The sequence below is a fragment of the Pagrus major genome, chromosome 4 (genome assembly GCF_040436345.1).
Source record: "Pagrus major chromosome 4, Pma_NU_1.0".
NCBI classification, from domain to species: domain Eukaryota; kingdom Metazoa; phylum Chordata; class Actinopteri; order Spariformes; family Sparidae; genus Pagrus; species Pagrus major.
In genome coordinates this window covers 11,156,783-11,174,953 of record NC_133218.1, presented here as the reverse complement: position 1 = coordinate 11,174,953, position 18,171 = coordinate 11,156,783, and the positions used below count along the sequence as shown (strand labels likewise).

The 18,171-nt window shown below is 42.9% G+C and overlaps 1 protein-coding gene across 1 annotated transcript in view; it reads right to left on the bottom strand.

Annotated features, from left to right (window-relative positions):
* ano1a (anoctamin 1, calcium activated chloride channel a) overlaps window positions 1-18,171 on the bottom strand; it is a 65,532-nt gene that overhangs the window by 33,841 nt on the left and 13,520 nt on the right. The window contains exons 2-4 of the mRNA XM_073464614.1: window positions 17,040-17,387; window positions 5,312-5,410; window positions 2,479-2,630 (exon numbers count right to left, since the gene is read on the bottom strand). Of these exons, the coding sequence (XP_073320715.1) occupies window positions 2,479-2,630; window positions 5,312-5,410; window positions 17,040-17,387 (599 nt within the window). The remainder of the gene's footprint in view (window positions 1-2,478; window positions 2,631-5,311; window positions 5,411-17,039; window positions 17,388-18,171) is intronic.

The window sequence follows — 18,171 nt, the reverse complement described above, 5'->3', positions numbered from 1 at the left end:
AACAGTCCAGATATTCCTACTGACAGACATATTTTTTTCCTCTTTTTGTCGCACACGTTGACAATACAAAAACTGTGCAAAAAAAAAAAAAAAAAAAGAATAGTACAATGAAAAGTACGCATAGAATAATACGTATAAACATTCACCCGAAAGCTTGTCTCCCCAACTGAGGAAGCTGTGAAATACGTCTCTGAATAGGCATCATCATAACTAACCTACCTATAGGGGTTCCTGTTATTCCTAATGTTAATATGCACATCATATCAATGTTTTAATGGAAACTGTAGCAGAGGGGAACGAGCAACTAAACAAGGATTTCATACCTACATGGTTTTCACTCAACTATACAGTATCCTATTGGAGTGGGTCACTGAAGGTATAAACCATCGCAACAACAGAGCCATGTACAATAAAACTGCATTGCTGGGAGGATGTAGGATGCCCTGAATTCTTGTGATTCCTCCGTCTTCCAATATGCCTCGGGGGCTGCCAGGCTGAAGGAGTCCGTGGCTGTAATTATTATATAATCTCTTTATCAGACGGTCAAAATCACTGGTGTAGCGAGGACCCGATCGCGCACAATGTTTGTAGAAAATCTCATGATGTTAACAATAATAATGTTTTAACAGCAGTCTATGTGAACCATTCATTGAAGAGCCTAGCTTCAACAGGTGTGTTGAAAGTAACATTTTCTCTCTCTACGAGTGTGAAACGGCAGGCTGCAGTAGTCTGAAGTGTATTCCTTTGCAGTACAGCAGGGCCTTTACCTCATTAAACATTTTTTAGATAGGGCAGCACTGAAGTCTGGGTAAAGTCTCAAGATGCTGTCTCGGTAGCAAAGTTGATGTTGTCTTGCCCAGCACAGAGCCCATTCTTTGTCTTGGTACCAATGAAAAGAAGCTTAGATGGTTTTGGGGGCAGCTCCTCTTCAAGGCTTGGGGAGGAGAGAGCGGTGGGCCCTCTGGAGGTCAGGGTGCTTGTCAAACACTTGTGGGCCCATGATTTCCATTAGCATTTTTTAAACACATTGATCAGGGTTGTCCAGTTCACTACCTTCTGGCACATTTACAATTCGTAAGTTGGTTCTTCTTGACCAGTTTTCTAAGTCATCAACTCGGTCCAGGGGCTTAGAGTTGTCAGCTTGCAGGTTTCGAACAACTACCACTGCCATGGTGAGTTTCTCTACGTTTTCTCTGGTCATACTTTCAACTGTGGTGAGCCGTGCCTGGAAGGAGTTGACATCCACCAACACCTGCAGAGAACTGATAGAGTATGGCTGTTTAGCCAACTCCGTGACCAACTCGTCCAGGAATAGTGTTTTTCTATTTCTGTTTTTCTGTTTTCTGGCTTAAGTGGTAAAGTGGTTATTGACGTGAACAAATAGTTATCCATGTGAAATATGGAAGCCCTTCTATTTCACATCTCTCTCCTATGCTGCCATAATCTGAAGTCCCAGACAGCATTCATTTTATAGTAATACTCCAATTTGGGGGTTTTAATTTAATAATTTACTGGCATTAAGTCCTGGAGAAAAATCAATATTCCCTCAAAAAACTACATAATTCAATGCAAGAATTTCCTAAATGTTGAAGCAATGAACACCTAGTCACCTAGACATTTTACACTGTAATCTGTAACTAGGCTAAATCTCAGGGAACTGGGCTGGAGTGTTTTCACAACTGATGAAGATGAAATAATGGAGGAGATGTGGAGGGAGACCTCCTGCTAGCTGTTACTCAGAGCTGTAAATATAGCTGCCCACTGCCCACTCTCTCCTCCATACATCCCAGCAGGCAGGGATTTATGCAAAGACATTTCTCCTCTCTAATCACTGCCATTTAAAGTGGTTTCACATGTTGGGACTGAACAGGAGGCATCAGTGAAGTCATGACTCCTGTCTGTAGTTAATCCAGTTAGTCACTGCTTTAGCTATTTTCAAAATCATCCAACACAGTGTTGAGAAAATGCAAATGACTTTTGTGATTCAGGCTAGATGTGTTTGTTTCCTCACAGGAGAGAAAGCTGAGGGAAGGGAGCCTCAGCAGAATGCAGTAGAGAGCGTCACGCTTCAGCTTTCCTGCCATGTTCGAGTCACACAGCTTGATAGGCTTGTTTTTTGTTCCAATTTACACCTCTGTGGTTGTTACTTCTCTGTACTGTCTCCATACTAAAAGTGTGGGTAAAGCTGCCTATTCCAAATCCTCCTCCTGCTCAGATGTGAAACAACATGAAATATGGAGACCAATGCTCTGAAGACAAAATGCTAAAGTTTGAGTTTCTTCTCTTAGATTTCATATTCACTGGTTTACTAACTTGCCCTTTGCAAAACAGTTTTCCAATCACACAGAAATATTGCTCTATTGACTACTTTGCCTACTCTGATGACAGTAGTCCAATTTCGACAACAAGCCATGTGACAGCTTTCAAGGATCATAACCAAATTAAGGCACCAAGTCTTAAAGCAGAGATTTTACTCACAGATGCTGCTTCTCTCTGGAAAAGGGGTGAGAGAGAGATTTGACACTTTGTGGCCGGTTGGCGTCGACTTTTGGGTGGAGAGGAGCTGTGACTTTGTGAATGAACAGTCGGATCTTCTCCACCAGGTTGCTGCCTTGTTTCACTTCGTAAACCTGCAGAGGAGGCAAAAGAACTACATTCAGCTGGAAATGTGAGGATTATAGTTTCTTTTTGAGAAATTCAAATGTCCTGTGATCTAATATTATAACTGCTGTACTTAGATGTGATCAGAGAGCAGAGGTAATCTGTCAGGTTTTCCAGTGCAGCCCTTGAATGGCTAGCCAAAGCTGTCGCGGCTGGTAATTATTGAAGTTGATGGGTTTTTTAATTTAAAATTCCATTTCGCATCGCCATTGGATTTGTATTAAATTTAAACTCAAAGGATTGTCAGAGCTGTCACCACAAAATGGCTTAATTTGGGTGTTATAACACTACATTAACGCAATAAACAGAGGAAGAGGGAAGATTCATTTTCACACGTTTCACCAGTTAGCACGGCAGCGATACTAAGAAACTAAATTCTTTCTTAAACATTTTGATGGTGTAATCTAAATGCTCTTTGTGCCTGTGTAGGAGTGCACAGAAACATACACAGACCCAATGACCTCTGACATCAAGGAGGAAGGATGTCCAGAAAGACTAGGAACAGAACTAAGATGACTTGCCTTGTCCCTCCAACCATGGACTTTGCATTCTCATCCTTGTGTCTTAAACCTATCAAGAGTCATACATATGTCACATTCCTCACTGAGTTGCTTCCTGTGTCTTTCTTTGCCTTCTATTCACCCTAAATGTCTGAAATGGTCAGAATCTCTTTAAATGTGTAAGTATATATCTTGTGTTTCAAAGCATGTAATCATTTTGATATTATGAAACTCTAACTCTGCTTCAAAATCTACTAATTTACAGGATATCACACTGCTGATCTTTGGTAATAACTTTTAACACAATGATATATGGAAATACCAGTACCACATGAGTGTATCTGATGTTAACCAGTATGATTTACTTATGTTCTAAGTTCTATTATCATTTATTATTTTAGATGGGCTCCACTGTTATATAATCCTAAATTACAGATAAGAAAATGTTCATTTGTTATGTTACTTGTTACTCTGTGTTAATTGATTAATCCATTTTACAAGCTCTTAGTGCTTTCATTGGTTCTTTGATATGGCATGTATAATGATGACAGACTGAGTGAGTTTTCAATTTGCAAGTGCGTATAATTCAAATATTATTTAGAAATCAAATGACTTCCCTTCAAGTAGAGGCCAGTTCTCTCGCCACACAAAGCTATTAGTTAATAATCAGTAAAAGAGCACCAAGGATCCCCTTTCTTCCAAAACACACCACTAGACTTAAAACTTTACCACACGTGCTGGCTCTTGCTTTTACGACTTCTTTGGGCTCGCCTCTTGTCTCTTCTTGGCTCATCCTCCTGGCTTGACTCCAGCCAAATGAGCCGAGATTAATATTTGCCTAAACAAATATGTTCCTCATCCTAAAAGCCTTCTGTCTTATGTTAGGTAAAAACTATCTATCACATTTTTTGGGCTCTCCGTGGTGAAACACCCCTGCTTGGCCATGCTGCCAACAAGCATGTACTGGGTTTGGCTTTTGTTTTTCACTTTTTAACTGAGAGCTAAGCAAAGGTTCAGAATTAACTTTGAACTGAGAAGAAAGACTGCAAAGATTCCTAAAAGCCACGGGCAAAGCCTGCTGTTTGCTATATGAATAATCATTTTTTAATCCTCTTTTTTATGTAGTTAACTATTTGACTTTTGAAGACTTTTTGGCTCCATGCATCCTAACTCTGACAAGACCAGAGAACTCATACTGTGTGTCTCCTCTGTGGCCTCAGACAGGCCTTGTCTGAGCCTCCACTCATCCTGAAGAAGTGAGACCAGCTGCTTCACTGAACCTACTGTACTGTCTGTCTCCATAGCTCCTGACAGTCTGCTTGCCATGCTCACCATTTTCGTCTCATCTCAGCCCACAATCACCACAGAAAAAATCATAACCATCTTCATGCACTCTGTCTGAGAGTTGATGCAGAGCTAATTCTTAAATGGTTTTTGCTTTTAGGCTAGGCTAGGGCCTAGCTGGTTAGCATGCTAACTTTTTAACTTTAGTTAAATTTTAAATAGCAAATTACATTACATATTGCACCTTTAAGTCATTGTATTTGTGTTTTCCTTTAAGACAGGGATGCAGGTCAATGTAATCAGAATTTACAATTTCAGATGTAAGTACTATTCATTTGATATGATTAATTCATTGATCAATCGATTAATTAATCAATAGAAGTGGTGCCCCTTCTAACAACTGTTTAACAATATCTTATAATCTATCTGTGGTGGGAACGCTACAAGTCTGTTGCTGTAGAATCCATGATTTTACCCATTTTAGTGGGATTCTCCTTATTTTTCTTCTCTGCCTCTTCGCCAGTGCCATTTGCAACTTTTTATCAGACATATTCTTGTTTAGAAGGTATATTAGCAAGAGTGGTGTAAAAAAATGCTGTTTAATCATAACAACAGTTTGTATATCGGCAGAGAGGGATTTCCTTTCACGCAGGTGCAGAACGTACAAGCTTGTTGGCAGCTGGCTGTAGTCTTTGTGGTGTGTTCAAGTGCAGCTTTTGGCCAACACACGGAAGACATGAGGCAATGCAACGGTCCTCTAGAACCGCTTTGATGTTGGTGTATCAGAGCCAAAAGGGCAACAAAAGTCTACAAAAGTCAGTAAATATGCATTTGACATACTGGCAATTTAATGAACGATGTAGTACCTTCTTTGTTGGCATCTTGAGCTTCATGAACTCAGCCTCTCGACACAGAACGTTCCAAGGAGCATGGATCTTCAAGAAGCCGATTCCAGGGATCTTACTCTGAAATACAACCAAGGTTTAGATATTTGAATACTATTATCTATGTAGCCACTGCTGAAACACTGTATTGTATTGACTTTCCAAAATGCATAAACCACCAATAAACAAAACATGTTTGGTTGACATATGGGAGTAAACATCCAGCTGGCAGACAAGCATGTTGCTTTTCTGTTTAAATTAAAACTCTGGTGTCTCTTAGAGTCCCAGGAAAATCCTCACCATCCACCTGAGCACAAACTCACGTCTTTATTGCTGCAGATGAGGTTGTTTCTGCAGCCTCTACTGTTACGTAAAACCACTCATATGCTGCCAGACTCACTTCACACCCTTCAGCTAAGCACACTGACCCGTCTGGATACAGAAATACATCATAGCCAATTCAAACAAGCTGGCTTACTTTATACAGATTTACCCTTTATTTCAATGTAAAATGTTCAAATGGTGTGTTCTGTCCGCTGATAAGCGTGAAAAAGGGTTGCTGCAGCAGGAGCACAATACAACAAAGATAATAGGAATATGGCAAATGGGGTTTATATAAACAGATAATATGGTATAATTATGGGTTTATATAAACAGATAATATGGCATAATTATTAATTAATTATTGTTGTTGTGGGCTGTTATTACCTGACAATTTTATGACTATTACTACAATTAGTAATTATCTTATTGATTCCCTCACTAATTAGATTTGTTTCTAAGCGTAGGCCTAACCATAACACTGACTGACTACTTGATTCCACGCGACTTCATATCCCACTGGGAGCATTTCAGAAGTGGAGCGTCATGCTTGCTTGATATTGTTGACTCAGACTGTGCTGATTTTGTCATTTTTCAACATTTAAGTGTGTTTATTGTTGATATTTTCAAATTTGTGGTGCCATAGATCATAAATCTGTCTGCTTCCATCCAAAATAGACTTTTCCCTTGTTCTCCGTGGCATAGAGCAGAAAGCCATGTCTTGAGCATTGTCTAGGATGGCCGTGATCAGCCCAGGCGGCCATGCATATCATGTATCGTGCCTTACATACCTACCCACTGTCTGGAATTATTATCATCTAATCACATGTTGAATATTAGTTATTACACTGTCAGTTGCTAAAATACTTCATGAGAACATATGAAGAATCAAACTGCTTCATGACAAAAGTTTGTGTAACCCGCGTCTCAGATAAGTGTAACTAATGACTAAGTTAAGTGGCTATGAATCAAAGCCGGGCTGGTTTCAGAAGACTCCAGACACGACTACGGAGCCTGAAGTAGTAAAGGTCAGCAGAGAACAGACAACACAAAACGGGTAAGTTTGAGAAATATATTATACAAAATTATAGACAGTTATTCACATTCCCTGCCTATCTAAGCTGGCTTCCTGAGTGCACAGGCGCACAATAATGGGGCCCAAAATAAATAACTTCAAAAGAAAGTGTCCCTTTGTGAGATTTCTCAGCAGAGTTAAAGAAAACTAAAGTTGGTTCCTTTGGAGTCCATGAAAGTTCTCGGTGTGTGTGTGTTTCTTGTGGTATGTATGTTCTTTCACTATCCGGGTAGGTTTACATGTGATCTTATCTGTATCTCGAATGAAGGAGCGGGATGATGCTGTTTTCCAAAAATGCCACGGCTGGCCACACCAGGCTTTTGGTCCATTCAGTCAACTTCTACGGTTGGCTCGCCACTGACCGCCAGGGTCAGGTTTCAGATGATCTCTCCCTCACTAAAAAAACAATCGGAGGTATCTTGAGGAGCTCACAGATTCATGCGGCTCAACTCTCTCTCTCTCACACAGCTTTCAACCTAATGGACAGACAATGTTTCAATAGTTGGTACGAGATTTTATGAATTTCTATCCCTCAGAGGATATTTCAATACCAGTCCTTGATGCTTTCTGGCAATGTCTCCACCGGAAGAAAGGAAAAGCGAGTGCTTCTAGAAAATTCCCAGGGGTGTATGCGCCACCATCTGGCGGAGTAGAGGATTGCACTCAAGTAACCCTGTGCGGGTTACACTCTCCCCTCCAAACTTATGCACGTCCCTGTACATGGCAATGTTCAAATGGTTATCACTGGAGGGGACGGAACAGGGGAATGAGCTGACACTTCACTCTCACTTATGATGTCGTTCCAGACAGTAGTCAGCCCTTGGAAGAGGGACTTCACCACTGTGACTAAGGGGGTTCCCAGTTCAGCATAGTCAAGCCGCCTAGGTGGCTGACGATTTCTCTCGGATCTCCTGATCAGGTCATCAGTGTCTGCTTGTTCCTCCGTCTCCTTAATCTCCTCTTCTCCTTCATTTTCAAGGACATTTGCCTCATCACATTCTGGCATGTCAGAGAGGACTGGAAGTTGTTCAGGATAGTCCTCATCCGACAAATCATTGTCAGGTAAGTTTGTCTCTCTGTCCACAGGTTCCTTTTCAGGTAGGTCTTTCTTTTTCACAGGTTCATTCTCAGGTAGGTCTTTCTTTTCCACAGGTTCATTCTCAGGTAGGTCCTGGTTCAGTGTCACTTGGTTGACTGGAGTAACATCAGGTAAGCTATTCGCACTAGCTGGAACATCATCAGTCACCTCGTTGAGGTTTGTCATCAGATTCCCTTTAGAATGGCTTGGACCATGGTGTCTTGGAACATCTCGCGAGACAATACATCTGGTTACCTATCCTCACAATATCCTCATCTGAGGACTGATTAACTTCTCTTGTGTCACTGCGAGTGTTCTGGCGTGTCTTGCGGCACTTGAGTGGTTTGAGTTGTGCACACTCTTCTGTTGTTACAGGGAGGAACCCCCATGGGAGCAAGAGGTCTCGATGCAGTGTGCGCCAGGGGCCTTCTCCGGTCTCTGGATGGACTGTATAGTCTCTAGCTTTCCTCACTACCACATGGACAGTGGACTCCCAATTATCAGTGAGCTTGTGCTTTCCACAAATACGTACGTTCCTGACAAGTACTCTGTCTCCAATGTCCAGAGCAGAAGGAATCACACACTTGTCGAACCTTGTTTTGTTCTTTTCAGCTACCTTGGCAGCACTCCTTGTAGCTATTTTGTAGCTCTCCTCGAGGTGGGATTTGAGGTGCTTTACGTACTGGGAGTGTGACTTCTGTTGCTCTTCTTTGACAGGTAAGCCGAATGCAAGGTCGACTGGCAGGCGTGGCTGGCGTCCGAACATTAGCTCATATGGTGTGAACCCAGTCACTTCACTTCTGGTACAATTGTACGCGTTGACCAAAGGCTTCACGAAGTCCTTCCAGTGTGACTTATCCTGGTTTTCCAGAGTGCTGAGCATGTCTAAAAGAGTGCGGTTAAAACGTTCCACTGGGTTGTCCCTTGGGTGGTACGGGGTTGTTCGAATTTTCTGTATGCCTGCAACTTCACACAGTTCTCTGATTAGCCGCGACTCAAACTCAGGACCTTGGTCGCTGTGCAGTTTCTCTGGAATACCATAATGGACGATGAAATTGTCCCATAAGCACCTTGCAACCATTTGAGCCTTTTGGTTTGGTGTTGGGATAGCCACTGCGTATTTTGTGAAGTGATCTGTGATCACGAGAATGTCCTTTGTGTTGCTTCTGTCCGGTTCAATGGACAAGAAGTCCATGCAAACCAGTTCAAGTGGTCGTGTTGTCATGATGTTCACTAAAGGTGCTGCCCTCTCAGGTAAGGTTTTCCTGCGCACACACCTGTAACACATCTTGACTTTCTTCTCAATGTCAGAGGCCATCCTCGGCCAGTAGAATCTGAAGTCCAGCGTGCGGTCTTTTCTCATATGACCCATGTTGTCATGCAGGCTCGTTAAGACCATCTCACGAAGTTCTTCAGGCAGACTAGCTGGTACTGTGTGTTGCCTTCTTCTTGGCGTGTTCTATAGAGGATGCTGTTCCGCAGTTCAAGCCTGTTCAATTCTCTCAACAACAGAGGTAGGTCTGGGAGCTAAGTTCTCACAGCAGGCGGTGGTTTCTCGCCACACTCAATCTGGGAGATGACATGTTTAATGCACTGGTCAGCTCTCCGTCTATCTCTGAGATCTGCCTCTGATAGGTGCGGGACGATGGAAAGCCCTCTGAGCTCATCTTCTTGCTCAAAGCTGTCAGGTACAGCATCTCCAGAGATGGCAAGGCTCTTGACGAGGGAGATACTTCCATCACTGCCCATTCCATCATCGGCACAATAGACAAGTTGTCTCTCACAGATGGCACGAACGACCCCCTGATCCACAGCCTCAATGTTATCTGGATCCGATAGATGGTGTTGTGTGAACTGGCGGATCCTGTCCCACTCTTTTTGAGATGAGGGGTCGTCATGCAGGTTGCCATGGGGCCGTCGCGATAGTGCGTCAGCATCTCCATTCTGCTTCCCGGGGCGGTACTAGAGCATGAAGGAGAAGGTAGAGAGGGCTGCTAACCACCTGTAGCTGGTTGCGTCGAGTTTGGCTGAGGTAAGTATGTAGGTAAGAGGGTTGCTGTCGATGACTACTGTGAACTGATTACCATAGAGGTAGTCATTGAACTTCTCTGTTACAGACCATTTCAGCGCTAAAAACTCGAGCTTGTGAGCTGGATAGCGGGACTCACTACGTGATAACCCTTTGCTTGCATAGGCAATGACACGCAGCTGTCCCTCCTGCTCCTGATATAAGGCTGCTCCAAGGCCGGTGGAACTTGCATCCGTATGAAGAATGTAAGGCAGTGCAGGATTTGCGAAGGCCAGAACTGGAGATGTTGTCAACTTGCCTATGATCATCTCAAATGCCTGTTGGCAGATGGGGGTCCAACGGTTCAGAAATGGTTCCTTGGGGTAATAGTACTGGCCACTCCTTTCTTTGGACTTGGGGTGCTTCCCAGGAGGTGGGTAGCCAGATGTTAAGTCATTCAGAGGTTTCATTATACTTGAATAGCCTTTAATAAACTTCCTGCAATATCCACAGAATCCGAGGAAGGCTTTCAACTCTTTTAGATGCTGAGGAACTGGCCAGATCTTTAGCGCTGCAATCTTTTCCGGATCAGTCTCCACTCCCCGCTCCGAGACCACATGCCCCAAGTACCGGACTGAGGACTGAAAGAATCTACATTTTTCTGGGGACAGCTTGAGCCCATACTCCTTTAGGCGGTCGAGAACCTTGGTGAGTCTGGCTTCATGATCTTCTAAAGTTTTCGAGAAGACTATCAAGTCATCCAGGAAAATGACAACTTCCTTCAAGTTCATGTCTCCCATTCACTTTTCCATCAGTCTCTGGAAGGTACTTGGGGCATTTGTCACTCCCTGAGGCATGCGATTAAACTCCCAGAAACCAAGTGGGCATATAAAGGCGGTCTTTGGCTTGTCAACCTCGTCAACTTCGATCTGATAGTAGCCAGACTTTAGATCGAGGACGCTAAACCACTTGGAACCAGAGTGCCGTGAAGGTGTCATCCATCCTTGGGAGTGCATAAGCGTCTTTCACCGTGTGCAGATTCAAATTCCTGTTGTCAATACAGAGGCGTACCTGGCCATTCTTCTTCCTGACTACAATGATTGGGGAGGAGAATGGAGACTCGCTTTCACGAATCACCCCAGCGTAGCGAAGCTCTTGTAGATATTGACGAACAGCTTCTATGTCGTGTGGGTGTATCGGCCGAGCTCTGAGTTTGAATAGTGTTTCATTGGACAGTTTAATGTGATGCTTGACTTTGTGTGTCCTTCCAAAGTCAGTGTCATTCTGGGCAAAGACCTCAGGCATGCTGTTCAGTTTTTGAGTAATTCTGTCTTTCCATTCTGGAGGGACCGGGGACTCACCAAAGTCAAAGGCTAGGTCAGCTGCCTTGGAGTGTTCTGATTCAGATGGCTTGGTCACGCTCTGTTTGTGAGACAGAATGGTCTGGATTACACTGAGCTCTGCAATCACAGTCTTGGCTGGGATAATAATATTGTGTTCTGACTCATTTGAGACCACAACTGGTAGTCTTCCTGGCTGTCTGCTTGGTAGATCAATGAGACAGGGCTTTACTAGCAGTCCTCCAGGGAGAGAAGACGATGAAGGGTACTCCATGATGACAGACCTCTCAGTATGGAACTCTTTGACTGACACCATTCCTTCCAGGACAACTGTTCCTCCAGCTGGAATGACTTTTCTGTCTCTGCCTTGCATCCACACCAGTCGGATGTTACTGTCATGGCTTTGTTCCTGTCGCAGTTGAAGTACCTTCAGCACCATCCTGTAGCCGTTCGGGACAGGATGGTAGCTTGCTGGGCTTTTCTCTCTGCACATACCATACACTACATCTAGTGTGTTTGTACCAATCAGTATCTGGTACCCTGAAGTGCCGCTGTCTGGAACTACCAGAGCCAATGTTGGGACTTCATATTCAGTTCCGAGGAACTGTTTCAGGAAGGTGATTGCGACTTCAACATATCCCAAGTAGGGCACAGGTTGACCATTGGCCCCTTCAACTTCCAGAAGGTTATAGAGTGGCTCGATCTGTTGCTCAGGTAGGTGTTGGTCATAGAAGGACTTGGTGACTGCGGTCAGCTGAACTGTTTGCCGTGGATTCTGACTTGGCCTGTACTTTTCGTGCCAATCAGCTTTTGTGGGACTCTGAAGGGGTGTTTTCTGACGTTAGATTGGTTCAAGACAGCACTGAACCTGGGCTTGACATCACTTTTATCTTTAGCAGGGCGTTGGTGAACTGCTCCAGTCTCAGTTTGCCCTGCAACTGAGACTCCATCTAAAAATCCCTATTATCTGGTGAGTGTTCTTTAGCTTCCCAGAGGCGCTGCCTTACTCTCAACTGACCCCTTTTCTCATTGACGAGAGCGGGGTTTGGGTCGTTACTGCAAGCTGAGGAAATGTGACCATCCTCGCCACACTTGAAGCAGTACCAAGGTCTCAGCTGGGTGCTTGTCTTTGAGTTGGTAGGCTTCCAGCTTGGTGCTCTAGGGTCAAGTTTGGATGGCGCTGGTCCGCTTGGCTGTGCTCAGAGCTCACCTTGGGTTTTGGGGACTTTGTGGCTTTCTTAGACATAAGCGTGGTGAGTTGGCTCTGCAGAGACGCCACCTGCTGTTTAAGTTCTGTCAGTGGGTCGGACTCAGGCTGGAACTCTGCTTGCTGACTGCAGACGCATGCACTTTGAGAGTTTGCCATAGCCCGCTGCCGGTGTGAGCTTCTTCATACGTGTGGCTTTAGCTGCCTGTCTATCCTCTTCAGTGCGGATTAATAACAGGAGCTCTGAAAATGCTGGGGGGTAATTTTTCTTTTCTTCAAGGTTGAGGTCAGAGAGCAAGGTGTTGTCCCAACACCCGTGACAAAACTGCTTGAGAATGTGTCTATCTGCTTCTCCAGCAGCAGCTCCTCCTCTCTTAACAGCAAGGTTCACAGCAACTTGAAGGCGGCAGAGGTAAGTGGAAGCCTTTTCACCGGGATCCTGAAGAGTATTCATAAACTGGGCGAAAAGTTCTTCGTCGTCCTCAACAGTTCCGAAGGCTGCGTCCACCAGTTGGAGGTAGGTTTCAGGAGTAGCTTCAGGGCTTAGTCTTTTGACAATATCTGCTGCAGGAGAGAGCAAACTTTCAAAGATTTTCCGTGATTTCTGAAGATTATACATGGTTGGGTCTTTCCTGAGAAGCTCCATATGTGAACGCCATGTGTCATAGTCTGTCTCACTATTGGGTCTGGGAATCTTACCTGAGAATGAACGAAGCTTGGTGGGAAAGTGTGAATGTGTGTTTAGTTCATCTTTCCTCACAATGTGCTAGTGGTTTGTCTCCAAACTCATTATCACCACTGCCATCAGTCTCGATTGTCTCACTGATCTCTGACATCATGTCTTTCAGCACTTCTTCGAAGTCTCTTCCACTCAGTTTTGCTAACTTCTTTATCTCGTCAAGGTAGGTTTTAGTAGCACTGCAACCAACTTTAGTAGTGTACACACTTGCCAGAGCTTGAACGTGGTATTTTACACCCGGATTGTCTTTAAGTTCATGTGTGTAGGGCAAAAGACGGGCTAAGGCTTCAATAGCAGCACCATCTTGATATTCAATAATCAGGTTTTTATAAAACTCTGAGTTAACGTCTGTAACTGGGACAAGTCTCATGGAGCCGTACTTCTTAAGGAAGTCTATGATCTCTTCATCTTCTGGTGATTCAAGCAAACCACTCACAATTACTGCATTGGGGACTTTGATACCTGAGCTCATTATGAACTCCATTTTTAGCAAAGAGTAATTTATACACAGATAACAAAGAAACTTACACACTTGTAATATGGTTCACTGCTAACACATAACCAGACTCCTGGCTGGGCTCGCCAATTGTAACCCGCGTCTCAGATAAGTGTAACTAATGACTAAGTTAAGTGGCTATGAATCAAAGCCGGGCTGGTTTCAGAAGACTCCAGACACGACTACGGAGCCTGAAGTAGTAAAGGTCAGCAGAAAACAGACAACACAAAATGGGTAAGTTTGACAAATATATTATACAAAATTATAGACGTTATTCACATTCCCTGCCTATCTAAGCTGGCTTCCTGAGTGCACAGGCGCTAAATAATGGGGCCCAAAATAAATAACTTCAAAAGAAAGTGTCCCTTTGTGAGATTTCTCAGCAGAGTTAAAGAAAATTAAAGTTGGTTCCTTTGGAGTCCATGAAAGTTCTCGGTGTGTGTGTGTTTCTTGAAGTATGTATGTTCTTTCGATATCCGGGTAGGTTTACATGTGATCATATCTGTATCTCGAATGAAGGAGCGGGATGATGCTGTTTTCTAAAGATGCCACGGCTGGCCACACCAGGCTTTTGGTCCATTCAGTCAACTTCTACGGTTGGCTCGCCACTGACCGCCAGGGTCAGGTTTCAGATGATCTCTCCCTCACTAAAAAAACAATCGGAGGTATCTTGAGGAGCTCACAGATTCATGCGGCTCAACTCTCTCTCTCTCACAGCTTTCAACCTAATGGACAGACGATGTTTCAATAGTTGGTACAAAATTTTATGAATTTCTATCCCTCAGAGGATATTTCAATACCAGTCCTTGATGCTTTCTGGCAACGTCTCCACCGGAAGAAAGGAAAAGCGAGTGCTTCTAGAAAATTCCAAGGGGTGTATGCGCCACCCTCTGGCGGAGTAGAGGATTGCACTCAAGTAACCCTGTGTGGGTTACATTTGCTTAAAACGTTTTAAGGAATAACTCACTGTGAGAAGAGTTAATTTATCCATTCATGAAAACGAATTTTGTTCATGGCTCCACTCACGTAGCAAATACACAGCAATGACACAAGAGCTATTCTAGGAATATAGTCTAGCACATCTTTGTTTGGATGAGATTAGATATAAAAATAAACACATTGATGTCAAAGTAATGCTCTGGAGTCAGTTCAAAGACGTGGATTAACTAAAGAAACAATTAGTTGACTATCAACGACTGTCAACTTAGTTCAACTTAGTTCAGTCAGTTCTTCTCTTCTCTTCTCTTTAAATAACATCTAAAGATACAGTATTTTATGTTTATGTTATCATATCATTAAAATATAAACCAACATCCACTCAGGGGGTTCCATTCTAATGACTCTTCGTCTTGTTACCCATAATCCATTCAGTTCCCATTAAAAAATTGTTGTTTCTGTTCACTCAAAGCTTTAATATTAATTTATCTCTCCTTGGTTTTTCTATTTTTCTGATATGTCATTATCTGCTGTCCTACACTCACTCACTCACTCACTCACTCACTCACTCACTCACACAGACACACACACACACACACACACACACACACACACACACACACACACACATACAAAGGCCCATCTTCATGCTGAGTCCATATGTACCACATAATGAACTGTTCTTATCTACTTTAATACATCTTAACCTCCAGGCTGACAATGATCCCAACCACACAGGTCTTCCTGAATAGGAATAGAACAGTAAAATTCAATGCTTGTTGAATGGTTGGCATTCTTGTCTGGCTTTGATCCTAAATGTACTTGAAGCATGAGTTCATAAATAGAAGATGAGAACAGTTATTTTGTTGCAAGTAATCTCTCTCCTGTAGTGCGAGACAATCAGGAAAACTCATTATTATAATAGCAGAGTGATGTCATATTGATCTGTTAAGAAGTTGAACTCAAAAGTTGTCTCACACACATCCATCTTCCAATGAGAGCCAGTCCTGTCACTTCTCCACTATCAGTCACATGACCTGAACCTGTCTTGTGATCTGCTGCGTGTTATCTTGCCCATTCTTTCTTCTTCTGGCAAAGGAGGTCTGTCAAGTTTTGGATTTCTATACATCCTGTAGAAGCTGTGTGCATGGGCCTGTTTTTTTTACTCGCATTTAAAGAGTTTTAGCTAAATGGCTTCAAGAAAAAACACACACAAAACTCTTATATAAGCTGTAAACATAAGCATGTCTGGTGAACTAGCTTACTACCTACAGTCACTGAGTGTGTTACTTCCAAGGATAAGGAGCACATTATTAACTAACTGCATTAGTTTGTAAGGTTGCAGTTTAAAAAAGGGCCTCATTAACAGCTAGCGCTATTATTGAAATGTGTGGAGGCCAATCCTGGGTACATAGGAAGCACGGAAAATATGTGTGGGACAATCTAAGGGGGGTCTGATGTCCTCCCCCAGAACATTTTGAACAGAGTAGATGTTCCTGTGCTCTGGTGCCATTAAACAACTGGTCTGATATCTGGCTATACTAGCATGAGAAAACTTATGGGTACATTTTGTAATTTCATCCAGAGGAAGTGTTTAGCCCCAGGTCACATATTTAAAGATGTTAAAAAGCTCAAAATACAGAAACTGGTTCAACGATTAACTATAACCACTCACTGTTCATTCAAACTCGAGATGTGACCGACTTTAACTCAGCTGCCTAGCACCTGGGCATCAATGACTAGCTAACTTCAGCGGTGAGGTTGTGTGTGTGTATGCACGTGTGTGTGTGTGCATTCTATGTGACAATCAAGATTAGCATTTGGTATGGAATTGAATTGATTAGGGCATTTTGGATTAGTTAATGGAGCTCTGACATTGTACTGAAAAGATTGGTCAGACTGATGCTTTTTTAACATGGTAAAAGTATAGGGTGGTCTAAACTTTAATTTTACTTGTCCCAGCCTCATATAATAGCTGTGACACCCATACCTGGATGCCTTCAGAGTTTAGGCTAACGTTATCAGCTCTGCCCTGCTATTCATTAATTTTGGGGAGGTTTAGACTCCAGCAACTCCAGCCAAATGAGCCGAGATTAATATTTGCCTAAACAAATATGTTCCTCATCCTAAAAGCCTTCTGTCTTATGTTAGGTGAAAACTAACTGTTTGAAAATATGAGCAAGTATTTAAGCTTAGCAGAGTCATTAATGCTCGATCAAAATAATGTATCATTTCTGATTTTTCTGACCCCAATGACACTTAAAATACTAGGAATAACTTGTTCTACACTGTAATACAAGAACATTGCTGTTTTTTCATTTCCATGTCCTTTACATGTAAAAATCAAGAGGTGAGGGCTGACCTGACTGGGACCTGCAGCTTTATCCTCAGTCTTTCAGCATGGAGACAGTGTTCTTAAAATGACTAAGAAGTGGTAAATTTACCACTGTTATCGTTGTAAGCTTCAAAGGTGCATGATAGAGTGGAAAACATTGAAGCAGCCCCCTCACCCCTTCATCCTTTTCCAGCTCCAGCCCTGTCTCCAAGAGATTTTCCTCAAACTCCTCCCGCCTGAAGCGCTTGTCATCTTCATGGTAGTCAGTCCGTTGCTTTTGGGCAGCGATCTCTGGGTCTTCTTTTGGCTGCAGCGGTGCTCGGCTGCTTCTCATGCTCATACTGCGCCTAAGCCGTCGGATGAAGTTGTTGTCCCCGAACCTGGACGACTGACGCCGTATGCTGCCGGGCTTCTGGATGTGGTATGCCAGCACATAGTCCACCCGCCGCTGCCCATCAGAGAAGTACGGGCCTAGTCGTGGATACAGAGGTGAGCCATCATCTGCATAAAGATTTTTCATTGGCTAGAAGGAAGACAAGCAAAGACAAAATAACATGGTAACATTAGTACAATTAAGCCCAGTCACCCAACTCAACTGAAATCTACATAAGCCTTGATAGGCAAGTATGAAAAACAACTGTGGTGATCCATTTTCTAAATCTGATCTGATGAAGTGATTTCTTTCCTGCGTGTTTGGTTTAAGAACAGGTGAAAAACGGTTGTGAAGGACAATCTTTTGAAGTTCCTTAAATAATTTTTAATATTAATATTTAAGGAACCTCTTTCACAGATGAAAAAAAAAGTTGTGCAAGATTCATTTCTGGCTTTCATCTGTGAATAAAGGTTAAAAAAAATCTTTTGGCAGTAGGTTTTTCTTTTGTCAGGCAAGTGTTTGTTTTTGTAATACTCATTTCAGCCACAAGAGGCTAAAGAGTATCACTATCCCATTTTCTAAAGAGGACTAAAGCAAATAAGTTTTCTTCCTGGTTGGTTTTCATTTGTCTATGCACTGTAAACACAAGGTAAATACATTGTGTGTTAGCAAGTTATGTCGAAATACTGTCATGTCTTTCTTTTAGCTAGGAATGTATTTTAATATAAATTATTTTATTAGGGGATTAGTAGGGCAGGGGCAATTGGCCCGTCCACTTTACTCCCCTGGCCTGCACTTGTTTTAAGTTGCAGATCACTGTATTAGCTTTAATCATTCCTCTTCATTGAACAATGTGGCCTTAGAGACAAGTACTGTAGCGGGAACTACCATATACCTGCCAGGTCTTTACAGGACGGTCGGTTTGTCGGTCTGT